Genomic DNA, 12529 nt, shown 5'->3' with positions numbered 1-12529 from the left:
CTGGCTGGGGGAGCCTGAACCCATGGACCTGCTTATCAGGTGGGTCTGGCACACGCCCCAGTGACAAGAGTGGGGTGAGCTGGGTGGGCATGGGGGAATGGGTGGGGCGGGGAGGACTCCACAGTGACAGATACGGGGCTATTAAGAGGAGGGGAGCAGGGGCACCTGTGAGAGGAATTTTTCCATCTGGGACCCCAGGACCAGCCACAGGGTCCATGAATTATAGCCAGAGAAGTCGGGGCCCTACCTTGGACGCTGCCACCAGCTGGGCAGTGCTGGCTGCGATTTCCCGGGAACACACCATCAGTTCCTCGAACTTCCCTTTGCCTTGTACCACCATGTCAGCTGCATCCCTGAGCCAAGGACAAGGAGCGGGTCAAGGCCATGGAGGCCAGCCCCTTCCCTGGGAGGGGAGGCCCAAACAGAACTGCTCCACCCTGCCCCGAGCCCCGACCCACGGCTGCCCCACCCCTCAAAGCCCCGCCCCCAGGGCCACCCCATCAAACTCCCAGGCTCCAACTTTCTGGTCCTTAGCTCCTGGGGAGTGGCCATAGATTTCTCCCGGGGTGGGGGAAACGTAAATCGATGGGGGATGGGAAAAGAAGTTCAGAGCAGCAGATACGTACACCATGACGGTGGCTCCCCAGCCCACAGCTTTGGAGGCCGAGATGAGACCCTCTGTCCAGCGAGAGTTCTTGGCGTAAAACTCCTTGGAGGACGCGGTGCCCTAGGGAATCAAGAGAAGTCGGACAAGTGGCCCTTTCTGGATGGATGCTTCTGTGTGTGTCAGCTCCAAGGAGCTGCCATGTGGCCCTGAGAAGCCGGCACTGTTGTGCCCGCTTCGGAGATTAGGAGAGGCAAAACAGCAGTCCCAAGTGCATGCAGAAGGCAAGTGGAAACAGGTCCTGTCCAGAGCAGGCAGCGTCTGTCTGCAGATGTGTGTCCAAGGCCGTAACCTGCCAGGGGAACTTGGGGGACCCTGGTTGCCTCCAGGAAATGCTAAGACAAGGTGTAATCTTTCAAAAATCAAGTCTGACTGAACTTCCAAAGGGCACTGGGAGGACTTCAAGTTGGAGGAACGCCTGCCTTGTCTCTACACATGGGGGAAGAGACCCCCTACAGTAAGGCTTTATCTTCTTCTACGATGGCCTTGGGGCAACTAACCCCCTTCCTTGAGTCACAGCTGTGGATGGAAATGCAAAGAAAGAAAAAGGCAACAAAGCAGGGAGAAAACCACAGAGGAGTGTCTGTGCTGCCCGCGAGTGGCCTCCGTGGGGGTGGGCGGTGGTGAGTGGGCTCTCCTAGTCCCTACCTGTCACTTCACACCTTCCTCTATGCTGCCAGGGGCCAGCAAGTACATGCACCCAGTGAGTGAGCCCGCTGTGCTCAGGGGACCTGCGCAGGTCCCAGTTTCCTCCCTGGCGCTCATGGATGCCCGGGGGTGGCAGCTCTGCCTTCAGACGGACGCCCTGGAGGAGGCGGCCTGAGGGAGCACAGGACAGCCCTTCCTGCCGGCCGCCCTGCCCAACCACCACCCTCCCTGCCGCTCACCCGGCCGCTCTCCACGATCTCTCTCTGGAGGTCCTTGGAGGCCACGATCAGGACCCGGATGGCCTGCATTAGGTTGGTGCAGGAGCCGAGGATCCTGCCACAGGAGGAGAGGGTTGGCCACAGGGCAGGGGCAAGGGAGGGGCCGGCCAGCTAGAGACAAGTGGGGGGCAGGGGCGTGCAGGAGAGGGACCCTGCTGAACCCTCCCCCACCCCATGTCCCCATTCCCAGGCAGGAAGCACCCACCGGCCCCTTTGCCCTCAGAGCTCAGGCTGACCTTTCGTTCACCTCCAGCTTAGCTCCGGTGTCCCCTTCTCGGGCTTTGCTGAGCATCTCCTGTCAAAGAAAGTCGGGGTTCCCACCTGCCAGAGGTCCCCTGAGACGTCGACCAGAGAAACAGGCAACTTTCCCAAGGGAACCCCGCAGTCCTCGTGGGGATGCTGGGCTGAGTCACCAGGTGCCCCGCGGGGGCCCCAGGTTACGAGGTGCCCACCCAAGTCCCCCAGGGCTGCTGGGGGAGGGGACCTCTTTCCCCTCTCCCAGCGATCCCGAGTTGGGGGGCCCTGTAGGGGGCCGTACCTCTATCCTGGCCGTGGCAGTTTCGATGGCGGCGGCCGTGGCAGCCATTTCCTTGTCCACCAGGTCCCCCAGCTCCTCCTGCACGATGTCCTGGCCCTTGGACAGCAGCTCCTGTGGATGCATGAGGGGGCTACAGACTCTAGGGCCTCCCTCTGTAGGAGGCGGGGTGCACAGGCGTGGCCCTCCCATGGCTGCCCTCAGCACCCCAACCCCATTCATCTACTTGGGGGAGAGGGCCCCAGTGGAGATTCTTGGCCCACTGGGGTCAGGGCTAGGGCCAGCGTGTGACGGAGCTCAGGCTGGGGAGATGTCAGGACCCTGGGGCCACTGCGGCAGTGTTGGGTCTGCACCCTCGCCACTGCACTATCTCCCAGCCCTGCTTGGAGACAATTTTTATAATAAAATAAAATGTTTTTATAAATGGCCCTCCCGTTGATCGTCGATTTGCTCGAGCGGGCCCAGTAACGTCTCCATTGGAGACTTTGTTGTTATTGTGTCTGGCATATCAAATACTCTCGGTAGCTTGCCAGGCTCTCCGAGAGGGGCGGAGGAATCGAACTCGGGTCGACCATGTTGGCCACTTGTAAGGCGAACGCCCTACCCGCTGTGCTATCGGAGACAATTTTACTTAGTTTATTTATTTGGTTTCTGGGCCACACCTGGGTGCCTCCTGGCTCTGTGCTCAGGGATCACTTCTGGTGGTGCTCTGGCGACCATATGGGATGTCCTCCTTATTATATTATTGCTCTGGCCCCAGGAGAGGACTTTATACCCCTCATCAGACAGGGAGGAGTTGCTGCTTATTTGGCTTCATTTCCACAGTGATGTCAGCAGAAAGTGCTCCCTCCTCCGCCTCTTCCAGAGGCACAGGGAGGTCAGGGGTTTTTTTTTGGGGGGGGGAGTGGGGTGGGGTCGGACCACACCAGGTGATGCTCAGGGCTCACTCCTGACTCTGCACTTAGGGATCACTCCTAAGTGTAGGCTCAGGGGACCATATGAGATCCCAGGGATATCAAACCCGGGCTGGCTGCATGTAAGGCAAACACCCACTTGCTGTCCTATCGCTCTGGCCTGCAGCCTCAATATCCTTGAAATCCTTTGTCCTGCCTGTGTCCATTTCTCTTCCTCCCTGTGCCCCGCGCTCCAAGGGAAACCATTCAGAGGAGGCCTTCCACGATCCAAACAATTCAGAGAGGGTGTTTCCCATGACCCCAACTCAAAGAACGAATCCTTAAGCAATGTGCAAACTGACATGTTTTGCTCTTGACCTTGTAGGGAACTAACTACATGGATCTTCTGGGACTTGTCTTCCCACTCAGGGCTCAGTGGGCGATGCATCCCATGAGCCTGTTTCCTGGGGACACGGCCCGGGAAGAGAAAAGACACAAGTCGGGCCCCAGAGCAGCCAAAATGAATGTATGGATACACTCTGTTCTGCTCTATGGCTGAAGTGAGCTTGTAGGAAAAGCAAGTCCTAGAAGAAAATCTTAAATCTTCCTAGTAGCAGTAGGAATGGCTAGTCCTCCTGCTGTTCATCAATTTTGCTCGAGTGGGCCCAGTAACGTCTCCATTTTGAGACTTGTTGTTACTGTGTTTGGCATATTGAAAACGTCACGGGGAGCTTGCCAGGCTTTGCCATGCGGGCAAGATAATCCTGGTAGCTTGTGGGCTCTCCGAGAGGGGTGGAGAATCGAACCCGGCTCAGCCAGGCTGGCTGTACGCAAGGCAAATGCCCTACTGCTGTGCTATCGCTCCAGCCCGGAATGGCTAGTAAGTGTTGCTATTTCAGTTTACCATCTCTATCACAGTGGGTCACTATCTGTCCACTGCTGTTCCCAGGATCCTTCCCGCATGTGTCCAGGCCCTGCCGCATTGTTGTCAAACTCGCTGGATCTGTCTTCCCGGGACACCGCTCTGTTGCTCGGCCCCATCTCTGCCCTCTGACAACTGAGAGGCCTTTAGATTTTTGTTTCTTTCCTTCTGACCTAAGTGGCTTGACATGACACTGCTAAGTTACCTCCAGGGGGAGCAAAACCCAAGGCTTCATCTTTAGTTAACAATGTCCAGCGGCTGAAGCCAGAGTACAGCGAGGAGGGCACTTGCTTTGCATGTGGCCAACCCGGATGTTCGATCCCCAACATCCCATATGGTCCCCCGAGCACCGCCAGGAGTGTTCCTGAGTGCAGGGCCAGGAGTAAGCCCTGACAGGACAAAAAAATCCAAAATATCTTTGTGACTTAGTATTCTGTAGTGTATATACACAATCTGCTCATCTGTCATTGCCTTCTTGGGTTATTTCCACATTCTGACTATTGTAAATAGTGCTGCAATTAACACGGGTGCACAAGAACCGTGCTGAATGTGGTTTTGTATCTTGTGATACACACCAGAGAGTGGAACTGGGGCTCATACAGCTATTCTGATTTCCAGTGATTATTCTGAAAGGGACTGTACTGAAACTGTATAATGCTTTGGGCAGAACAATCATCTTTTTTGGGGGGAGGGGGCAGAGGTAGGAAGCCCACACCCACGATACTCAGGGGTCACTCCTGGCTCTGCACTCAGGAATCACTCGTGGCGGGCTCCGGGGGACATATGGGATGCTGGGGATCAAACCTGGGTTGGCAGTGTGCAAGACAAGTGCCCTCCCTGCTGTACTCTCTCTCCACCCCAGAATGATCGTCTTAACAAGGTTATTCCTCAATCCATGATGAATACTTTTCCATTTTCTTTTATTTTCTTTAACAGTGACTTAAGAAGAGAATAGAATGCCCTCCCGTTGTTCATCGATTTGCTCGAGCGGGCCCAGTAACGTCTCCATTGGAGACTTTGTTGTTACTGTATTTGGCATATTGAATACGTCACGGGGAGCTTGCCAGGCTCTGCCGTGCGGGCGAGATACTCTCGGTAGCTTGCTGGGCTCTCGAGAGGGGCGGAGGAATCGAACTCGGGTCGGTCATGCTGGCTGCATGCAAGGCAAACGCCCTACTGCTGTGCTATCGCTCCAGCCCAACAGTGACTTACACTTAAAAATATATTTTTTCTTTCATCATTTGCTTTCCCGCCTTAGGTTGATTTGGTGGTGTGAGATTTGGGCCCTGAACCCAGGTACAGGTGTGTTTTAGTCAGAAGCTCTCGAGGATCCTCTGCCCCCTGAGGCATTTTCCCAGTTTCCTGGTCTTTAATCCCATCGACCTGCCCTGGACCTAGGTTTTGGATCTTCTTGTGGTGCCCATTAACATCCTAGCTCTCTGATCAGGCATCTATTACTTTTTTTTTTCTTTTTGGGTCACACCTGGAGATGCACAGGGGTTACTCCTGGCTCTGCACTCAGGAATTACCACTGGCGATGCTCAGGGGACCATATGGGATGCTGGGAATCGAACCCGGGTCGGCCAAGTACAAGGCAAATGCCCTACCCGCTGTGCTATCACTCCAACCCCTCCATTAGGTTTTTTAATGGGCCATTCCTGGCAGGGCTCTGGGCATACTCCTAGCTCTGAGCTCAGGGATCACTCCTGGCAGAATCCTGTGTGGCACCAGGGATCAAATCCAGGTCAGCTTCCTCTCTGGCCCCAGATTATTCTCGACGAATACTTTTCTTGTCAGTGTTCAGGGTTTAAAAAAAAAAAAAAAAATAAGGCCCTCCCGTTGATCGTCGATTTGCTCGAGCGGGCCCAGTAACGTCTCCATTGGAGACTTTGTTGTTACTGTGTCTGGCATATCGAATACTCTCGGCAGCTTGCCGGGCTCTCCGAGAGGGGCGGAGGAATCGAACTCGGGTCGGCCATGTTGGCTGCGTGCAAGGCAAACGCCCTACCGCTGTGCTATCGCTCCAGCCCTGCTATCGCTCCAGTCAGGGTTTACTCCTGACTTAATCCTGGCTGACCTGGGTTTGATGCCCATTATCCTATATGGTCCCCTGAGCAACACTGGGTGTGACCTGCCACACCCACCTCCCACCCAACCAAAATAAAAAAAAAAAGGGGAGGGGACTGGTTTTATTTTTCTTTCCCTTAAGGACCATATCCAATCTGTCCCCGCAGAATGCCGAACATGATTCCTGGGATACAAGATAGTGAACAGACACTGTTCACTCCACTGTGACCCTCCCACCAGAAAAACACCCCCACCCCTGGGGGAAAAAGTGCCAGATGCTTCCTTTTCACAGGGTTGAACTCCAGTTCTAATCCCCAGCACCTCATTTGGTCCCTGCGACACTGCGGAGTAATTGGGGGTCACTCCCGAGTACCACCAGGTATAACTCCAGAACAAAAAAATGGGGTTGGAGAGATAGATGGTAACGGCGGCAGGGAACTCGGGGGACCATACAGGGAGGGTATTTGCCTTCCATGTGGCTGACCCAGGTTCAATCCCAGGCAGCCCATATGGTCCCCTGAGCACCACCAGGAGTGACTTCTGAGCACAGAGCCAGGAGTCAACCCTGAGCATGGCTGGGTATGGCCCAAAATGGGGAGTATGTGTATGGTGGGAAGAAAACAAAAACCACTGAGGAAATGATCAAAACTCAAAACAAACCTTAAAAAAAACCCTACATCAGCCAAGAGCCAGGAACCAGTGGAACACGCGGGACGCCCCCTGGTAGTTTTCCAGCTCCCTTTCTGCGATTAAGCCGTGGGCAGGGAAGGGAGTGGGACCCCGACGACAGTGCCACCGCCCCACTCCCCGGCCCCGCAATACCTCACTGATGGCAGAGATGCGGCTGAGGCACGTCTGCATGGCCGTGCTGTCAGCGTTCGCCAGCGTCCCTTCTCCGTCCAGGTACGCCAGGTAGATGAGCGTCTCCATGGCGTACTGCCTGCAGGCCTCCGTCAGAGCTGTGGGGCACGGCAGCGTGTGAATGCCCTCAGCTTCCTGTCAAAGTCTAGAGACTGGGTCTGCGGGGGCAGGCTCGGGATCAAAAACGGGGCTGCACCCCTGAGCACCTGCGAGCTCTTCCCCGGAAGAGCTTCCACCCGCAACTCCAACTCTCTTTACTGCTTTTTGTTTGGGGGCCACCCCTGGTGATGCTCAGGGCTGACTCCTGGCTCTGCGCTCAGGGTCACTGCTGGAACTATAAGGGTGTCGGGGATTGAGCCTGGGTGAGCAATGTGCAAGCCCAAACACCCTTCCTGCTGACCTATAGCCCTGGACCCTGATTTTTTTCTTTTTTTTTTGCTGCTTTTTGGGTCACACCCGGCGATGCACAGGGGTTGCTCCTGGTTCTGCACTCAGGAATTACCCCTGGCGGTGCTCAGGGGACCATATGGGGTGCTGGGAATTGAACCCGGGTCGGCTGCGTGCAAGGCGAATGCCCTACCCGCTGTGCTATTGCTCCAGCCCTCCTGATTACTTTTAATTAACTTTGGGGGATGGGTTGCCCCAGAGATCCTTGGCCAGTCGGGGCAGTGATTCCAAGTGCCGGAGCTCTTGAGAGCCGCTGGGGCCATTCTGGCAGAGTGTGGGTCCCCCAAGGCCACACCTGGTGGTGCTTGAGGACTTCTGGGGTTACACACAGCTGGGAGGATGGGGGTGGGGGCTGGACAATGACAGACAGTGTCAGGGTACGAACCTGGGTTGTTTAAACGCAAGGCAAGCAGCTTATCCCCAACCCTGTATTTGATTTTTTTTGGCGGAGTGGAGGGGGAGGCCCACCGGGGATGCTCAGGAATCACTCCTGGCAGTGCTTGGGTGACCCTCTGGGATTACAGAGATGGAACTCACAGTCAGCAGGCTCTTGTGGGGCGTGCAGGGACGTGCAGCTTCCGTGGATAACCGTGTCGCTGGTCAAGTGTGCCAGGAGGGTGACGGACTGCAGGAACGCGCTGATGTCTGCAGGCCACACGGTGGCTCAGTCATGCCCCTGCTGGTGCCACACACCTGCTCCCGGTGCAGAGGAACCCCTGCTACCCCCTGCCTCCACCTCTGAGCACTCCCGAGCTCACCCTCAGCGCACTGCGTGGACCCAGGTTCCTAGACCCCCGACTCCCCGCCTTTCTCACCGTCAGGGCAGGACAGGAACTGGCTTCGGCTTTTCTCCAGCTGCTCGATGCAGTTGGAAACAGACTTGGTCTTGGCCAGAAGGTGATCTGAAGGAGACGGGGTTGGGGTGGGGTGGGGAGGGCAGAGCTGATGACTAGGGCCCCAGCAGGCTTCACCCGGGCCAGTGACCCCAGCCAGCCCCCCTGTGAAGCTGCCCTAAACTCGGGGTGCAGAGCTGCCTGCTTCCCTGTGAGTCTCCTGCAGAGCCAGGAGGAAGCTGACTGAGCATGGCCAGGTGTGGCTCCAACCAAAAAAAAAGATAACAACCCCCTGCCCCCTCCCCCCCAAGGCCCAGTTCTGCCTTCCCTGCCCACCGGGCCCCGTCCACGCTGCCCTCATCACTCTGAATCCCCACCTTGGGCTCTACTGGCCCCGAGTTCACTTTCCATGCACGGTGCCAGGTCCTGGCATCCTCCCCCCACCCCCCAGTCAACTGTGGGGCAAAGACAGCGGCTGCCACTTACTGAGACACACCGGCCAACACTCAGCTGCAGGCGAGATCTTGACTCCTGGAGCCCAGGGCCAGGGGACAGCAGCGTCCATTCCCGCACCATGTAGTCCCTGGGGACCTCCAGGAGCCATCTCCAAGCCCTTGAGCTGGGAGCAGCCCTTGAGTCTGGACGGTGTGGCTCCCCCTTCTCCCCCTCCCGTTTGTTAAAAAACAAACGGGAGTTTGCTCCTCTCACCCGGAGGTGCGGATCAACTACACCCTCCTGGCACAGAACGTGCCGTTCACCCATGGGGGAGGATCGGTCACACCTTCGGCCACCCAACAGCCCAGTCTATGCTGGGGGCTTGGAAGCAGGTGCCCTTGGACTCGGGTCCAAGTGCTCCTCCTCCTTCCCTGTCACCAGCGAGACCCTCCAACCGCGTGGTTGATCTCCCTGGGGGCAACGGTTAGAAAACTCTCCGCCTCAGGGGCCTGGGCCACAGGACAGCAGGGGAGGGCTTTGGCCTTGCTGACCCGGGTTCGATCCCCGGCATCCCACAGGGTCCTCCGGACACCACCAGGAGTAAATCCTGAGTACAGAGCCAGGAGCAACCCCTGAGCATCACCAGGTGTGGCTCCAAAAGAAACAAAAAAGAAGAAAATTTTCTGCCTCAGAGGGGCTGACATACTGATCTGGGGCAACACATAGTAAGGCCTGAGAAACGCCCCTCACCCGCTCCCTTCCCCTGAGACACAGTTCGGCCCCGTGGCTGGGCAGGAGGCGGCACCTGCAGTTCCGCAGCTGCCAGCAACTTCGGGCTCCTCCAGCTGCCGCAGGGCATCCTGGATCACCTGCTCCGCCGCCTTCTTGGACTCCGCCAGGAGTTTCTTACGTTGGTCCCTCGCCACCTGGCTCAGAGAGTCCTAGAAAGGGGCCAGCAGGGTGAGTTCTGGCGGCCCCAGACAGCGCCCCCTGGCGGCAGCCCAGGATTTCTGCACCTTAGCTCAACTCAGGCCAGCCCCGAATCCATCCCTTGCCCCCCCCCCCCATGTCCCTAAAGCACGGGAGCGCACTGGGCTGCCCAGGGACACTCTGCACATGCCTCTCGGGCAGAAAAGAAGCCTGTGCTCCCTCATGTTTCTGCGGGCCCCCCAAACCAGACCCAATTCACAATCACAGCAATGCCCAGAGCCCCCTCACGCCCCCTCGGGCCTCCAGCCTGCAAGACTCCACTGAAGCTGGAGGACACAAGCTGGACCTCGGGCAGCGGGACGTACCTGTGCGTTGGCCAGCTGGAGCTGGGTCTGCTTCAGCTCCTCCCGCAGGGCGTGCAGCTCCTCCTCCTTCTGGGATGCGGTGACGAGCAAGGTATCCCGCTCCATCTTGAGGTCGGCGATCTGGGCTGTCCACTTGGACTCAGCCTGTTACAGGGTAGCACGGGGGAGGTGGGGGTTGCTGAGAGAGTCGAATGGCGCCTCCACAGGAAGCCACAGGGAATGGGGCAGGGGGGGGTGGTCTCGCATTCACCAGCCACAATGCTGCCCCACCCAGGCACCACGTCAGGTGATGGGGGGCAGCGCCCACCTGCGCGGACTCTTGCAGGTTGCTCTGCAGAGCCTGGAGTTCCTGCCGGCTGCTGCTCAGCTCCTGTTTCAAGCTCTCCAGAACCTCCGTCTGCTCTTGGGTCTGTAAGAGACGAGCCCGGGCCAGAGCGATAGCACAGCGGGGAGGGCACTTGCCGCGCAGAGGTTTGCTCCCGGCATTCCCTAGGGTCCCCCAAGCCCCACCAGAAGTGATCCCTGAGCACTGGGTGTGGCCCCCAAACCAAACAAAAACACAATGTCCCCCCCATTGTTCATCGATCTGCTCGAGCGGGTCCAGTAACATCTCCATTTTTTGTTTTTTGCTTTTTGGGTCACACCTGGCGATGCACAGGGGCTACACCTGGTTCTGCACTCAGGAATTACCCCTGGCAGTACTCAGGGGACCATATGGGATGCTGGGAATCAAACCCGGGTCGGCCACATGCAAAGCAAACGCCCTACCCGCTGTGCTATTGCTCCAGCCCCACGTCTCCATTTTTGAGACTCGTTACTGTGTTTGGCATATCGAATATGTCACGGGTAGCTTGCTGGGCTTTGCTGTACGGGCAGGATACTCTCGGTAGCTTGCCGAGCTCTCCGAGAGGGGTGGAGGAATCGAACCCGGCTCGGCCAAGCTGGCTGTGCACGAGGCATACACCCTACTGCTGTGCTATCGTTCCAGCCCAAACCAGACAAACAAAAGAGAATATTAGAGGGGCCAGAGCAATAGTACAGCGGGCAGGTTTTGCCTTGTAAGAGGCTGACCTGGGTTTAATTTAAGACCCAGAACCCTTCGGGTCCCTGAGACCCACTAGGAGTGATCCCAGTATGCAAGGCAGCACCGAAACCCCCATACATTCTCTTCAGTCCTAATTTTTTTTTTTACCATATTGTTTTTTCAGTTCTAAATCCTTTAAAAATAAACAAGGTCAGAGCAGTAATACAGTGTGCAGGGACCTTGCCTTGTACACAGCCAACCCAGGTTTGCTCCCTGGCATCCCATATGGTTCCCCGAGGACCACCAGGAATGAATCCTGGGCAGAGCCAGGAGTCAGCCTTGAGCATCACCTGGTATGGTCCCAAAACAAAACAAAAAAACACTTAAAATGAATAAAAAAATGTGCAAAAGAAAAAAAAATCCAAATGCATTCACGGTTTGGGTATCGCGGTGGGTCTTACTTCCACTACACAGAGGGGGTCTGCATTGGGCCACACACGCTGGCCGCGCCCAAGAGTGAGATCCTCCTCTGGGTCCCGGCCACCCTCCTCAACCTCAAAGGCGCCAACTCCTGCGAGCCGAAGCTGCACCCCCATGGGGTCCTGGTGCACATCCGTCCCTGGCTGATACTTTTCCCACCCCCCACTCCCACCCCTCCTCACGCAGCCCCCCAACTTAGCACCTCACAGGCATGTCACCCCACACACCGGGGCCTGTTTTTGTTCTGTTTGGGGGCAACACCGGGAGGTGATCAGGGTTTGCCCCTGGCTCTGTGCTCAGGGACCACTCCTGGCGGGGCTTGGGGTGCCATATGGGGCAGCGGGGTTCAAACCCAGGTCAGCTACCTGCAGGGCAAGCACCTTCCCCGCTGTGCTACGGCTCCCGCCCCTCCCTCCACGACCTCCTGAATCTGTTAAGGGCCTGAATGCACGGAGCTTTGCAGCTACAGCCCATGCGGGGCCCACGAGGGCCTCCTGACAAGGTGACACAGCCTGCCCACCCAACCAGCCCCCACATACCTTCCTCTGGGCCTGCTCAGTGAGGCGCTGTAAGCCCTCCTGCAGCTCTTGCTTCTCTCGTTCCACGTCTGCTTGCAACTGCCTGGCCACCGACACCTGCTTAGTCACCTCGGCATTCTGGAAGGGGAGCACAGGGTGGGAGCATAGAGTGGGAACACAGAGTACAGGGTAGGAGCATGGAGTAAGGGTAGGAGCACTGGGTGGGAGCACGGAGCATGGAGTGGGAGCACGTGGTGGGAGCATGGAGCATAGGGTGGGAGCACAAAATGGGAGCACGGAGCACAGGGTGGGAGCACGGAACATGGAGTGGGAGCACGAGGTGGGAGCATGGAGCACGGGGTGGGAGCATGGGATGGGAGCACAGAGTGGGAGCATGGAGCATAGGGTGGGAGCACAAAATGGGAGCACGGAGCACAGGGTGGGAGCATGAAATGGGAGCACGGAGCACAGGGTGGAGCACGAAATGGGAGCACGAAGCACAGGGTGGGAGCACGAAGCACAGGGTGGGAGCATGGAGCACAGGGTGGGAGCACGGAGCATAGGGTGGGAGCATGTAATGGGAGCACGGAGCACAGGGTGGGATCATGGAGCATGGGGTGAGAGCACGG

General features: G+C 57.4%; 2 protein-coding genes across 2 annotated transcripts in view; both read right to left on the bottom strand.

Annotated features, from left to right (window-relative positions):
* The window catches only part of CCL26 (C-C motif chemokine ligand 26), a 185248-nt gene that overhangs the window by 60891 nt on the left and 111828 nt on the right, over nucleotides 1–12529 (bottom strand). The gene's annotated exons all lie outside the window — the stretch shown is intronic.
* Nucleotides 1–12529, bottom strand: part of HIP1 (huntingtin interacting protein 1) — a 92598-nt gene that overhangs the window by 5005 nt on the left and 75064 nt on the right. Inside the window, exons 16-27 of the mRNA XM_056108268.1 lie at nucleotides 11922–12038; nucleotides 10186–10287; nucleotides 9879–10022; nucleotides 9389–9524; nucleotides 8131–8217; nucleotides 7853–7960; nucleotides 6830–6966; nucleotides 2129–2239; nucleotides 1827–1885; nucleotides 1552–1645; nucleotides 627–727; nucleotides 248–353 (exon numbers count right to left, since the gene is read on the bottom strand). Coding sequence (XP_055964243.1) covers nucleotides 248–353; nucleotides 627–727; nucleotides 1552–1645; nucleotides 1827–1885; nucleotides 2129–2239; nucleotides 6830–6966; nucleotides 7853–7960; nucleotides 8131–8217; nucleotides 9389–9524; nucleotides 9879–10022; nucleotides 10186–10287; nucleotides 11922–12038 — 1302 coding nt within the window. The remainder of the gene's footprint in view (nucleotides 1–247; nucleotides 354–626; nucleotides 728–1551; nucleotides 1646–1826; nucleotides 1886–2128; nucleotides 2240–6829; nucleotides 6967–7852; nucleotides 7961–8130; nucleotides 8218–9388; nucleotides 9525–9878; nucleotides 10023–10185; nucleotides 10288–11921; nucleotides 12039–12529) is intronic.

The sequence above is a fragment of the Sorex fumeus genome, unplaced genomic scaffold, assembly GCF_029834395.1.
Source record: "Sorex fumeus unplaced genomic scaffold, SorFum_2.1 ptg000199l, whole genome shotgun sequence".
Lineage (NCBI taxonomy): Eukaryota > Metazoa > Chordata > Mammalia > Eulipotyphla > Soricidae > Sorex > Sorex fumeus.
Note: the sequence above shows the minus strand (reverse complement) of the source record. Positions and strands in the feature narration are given on the sequence as shown.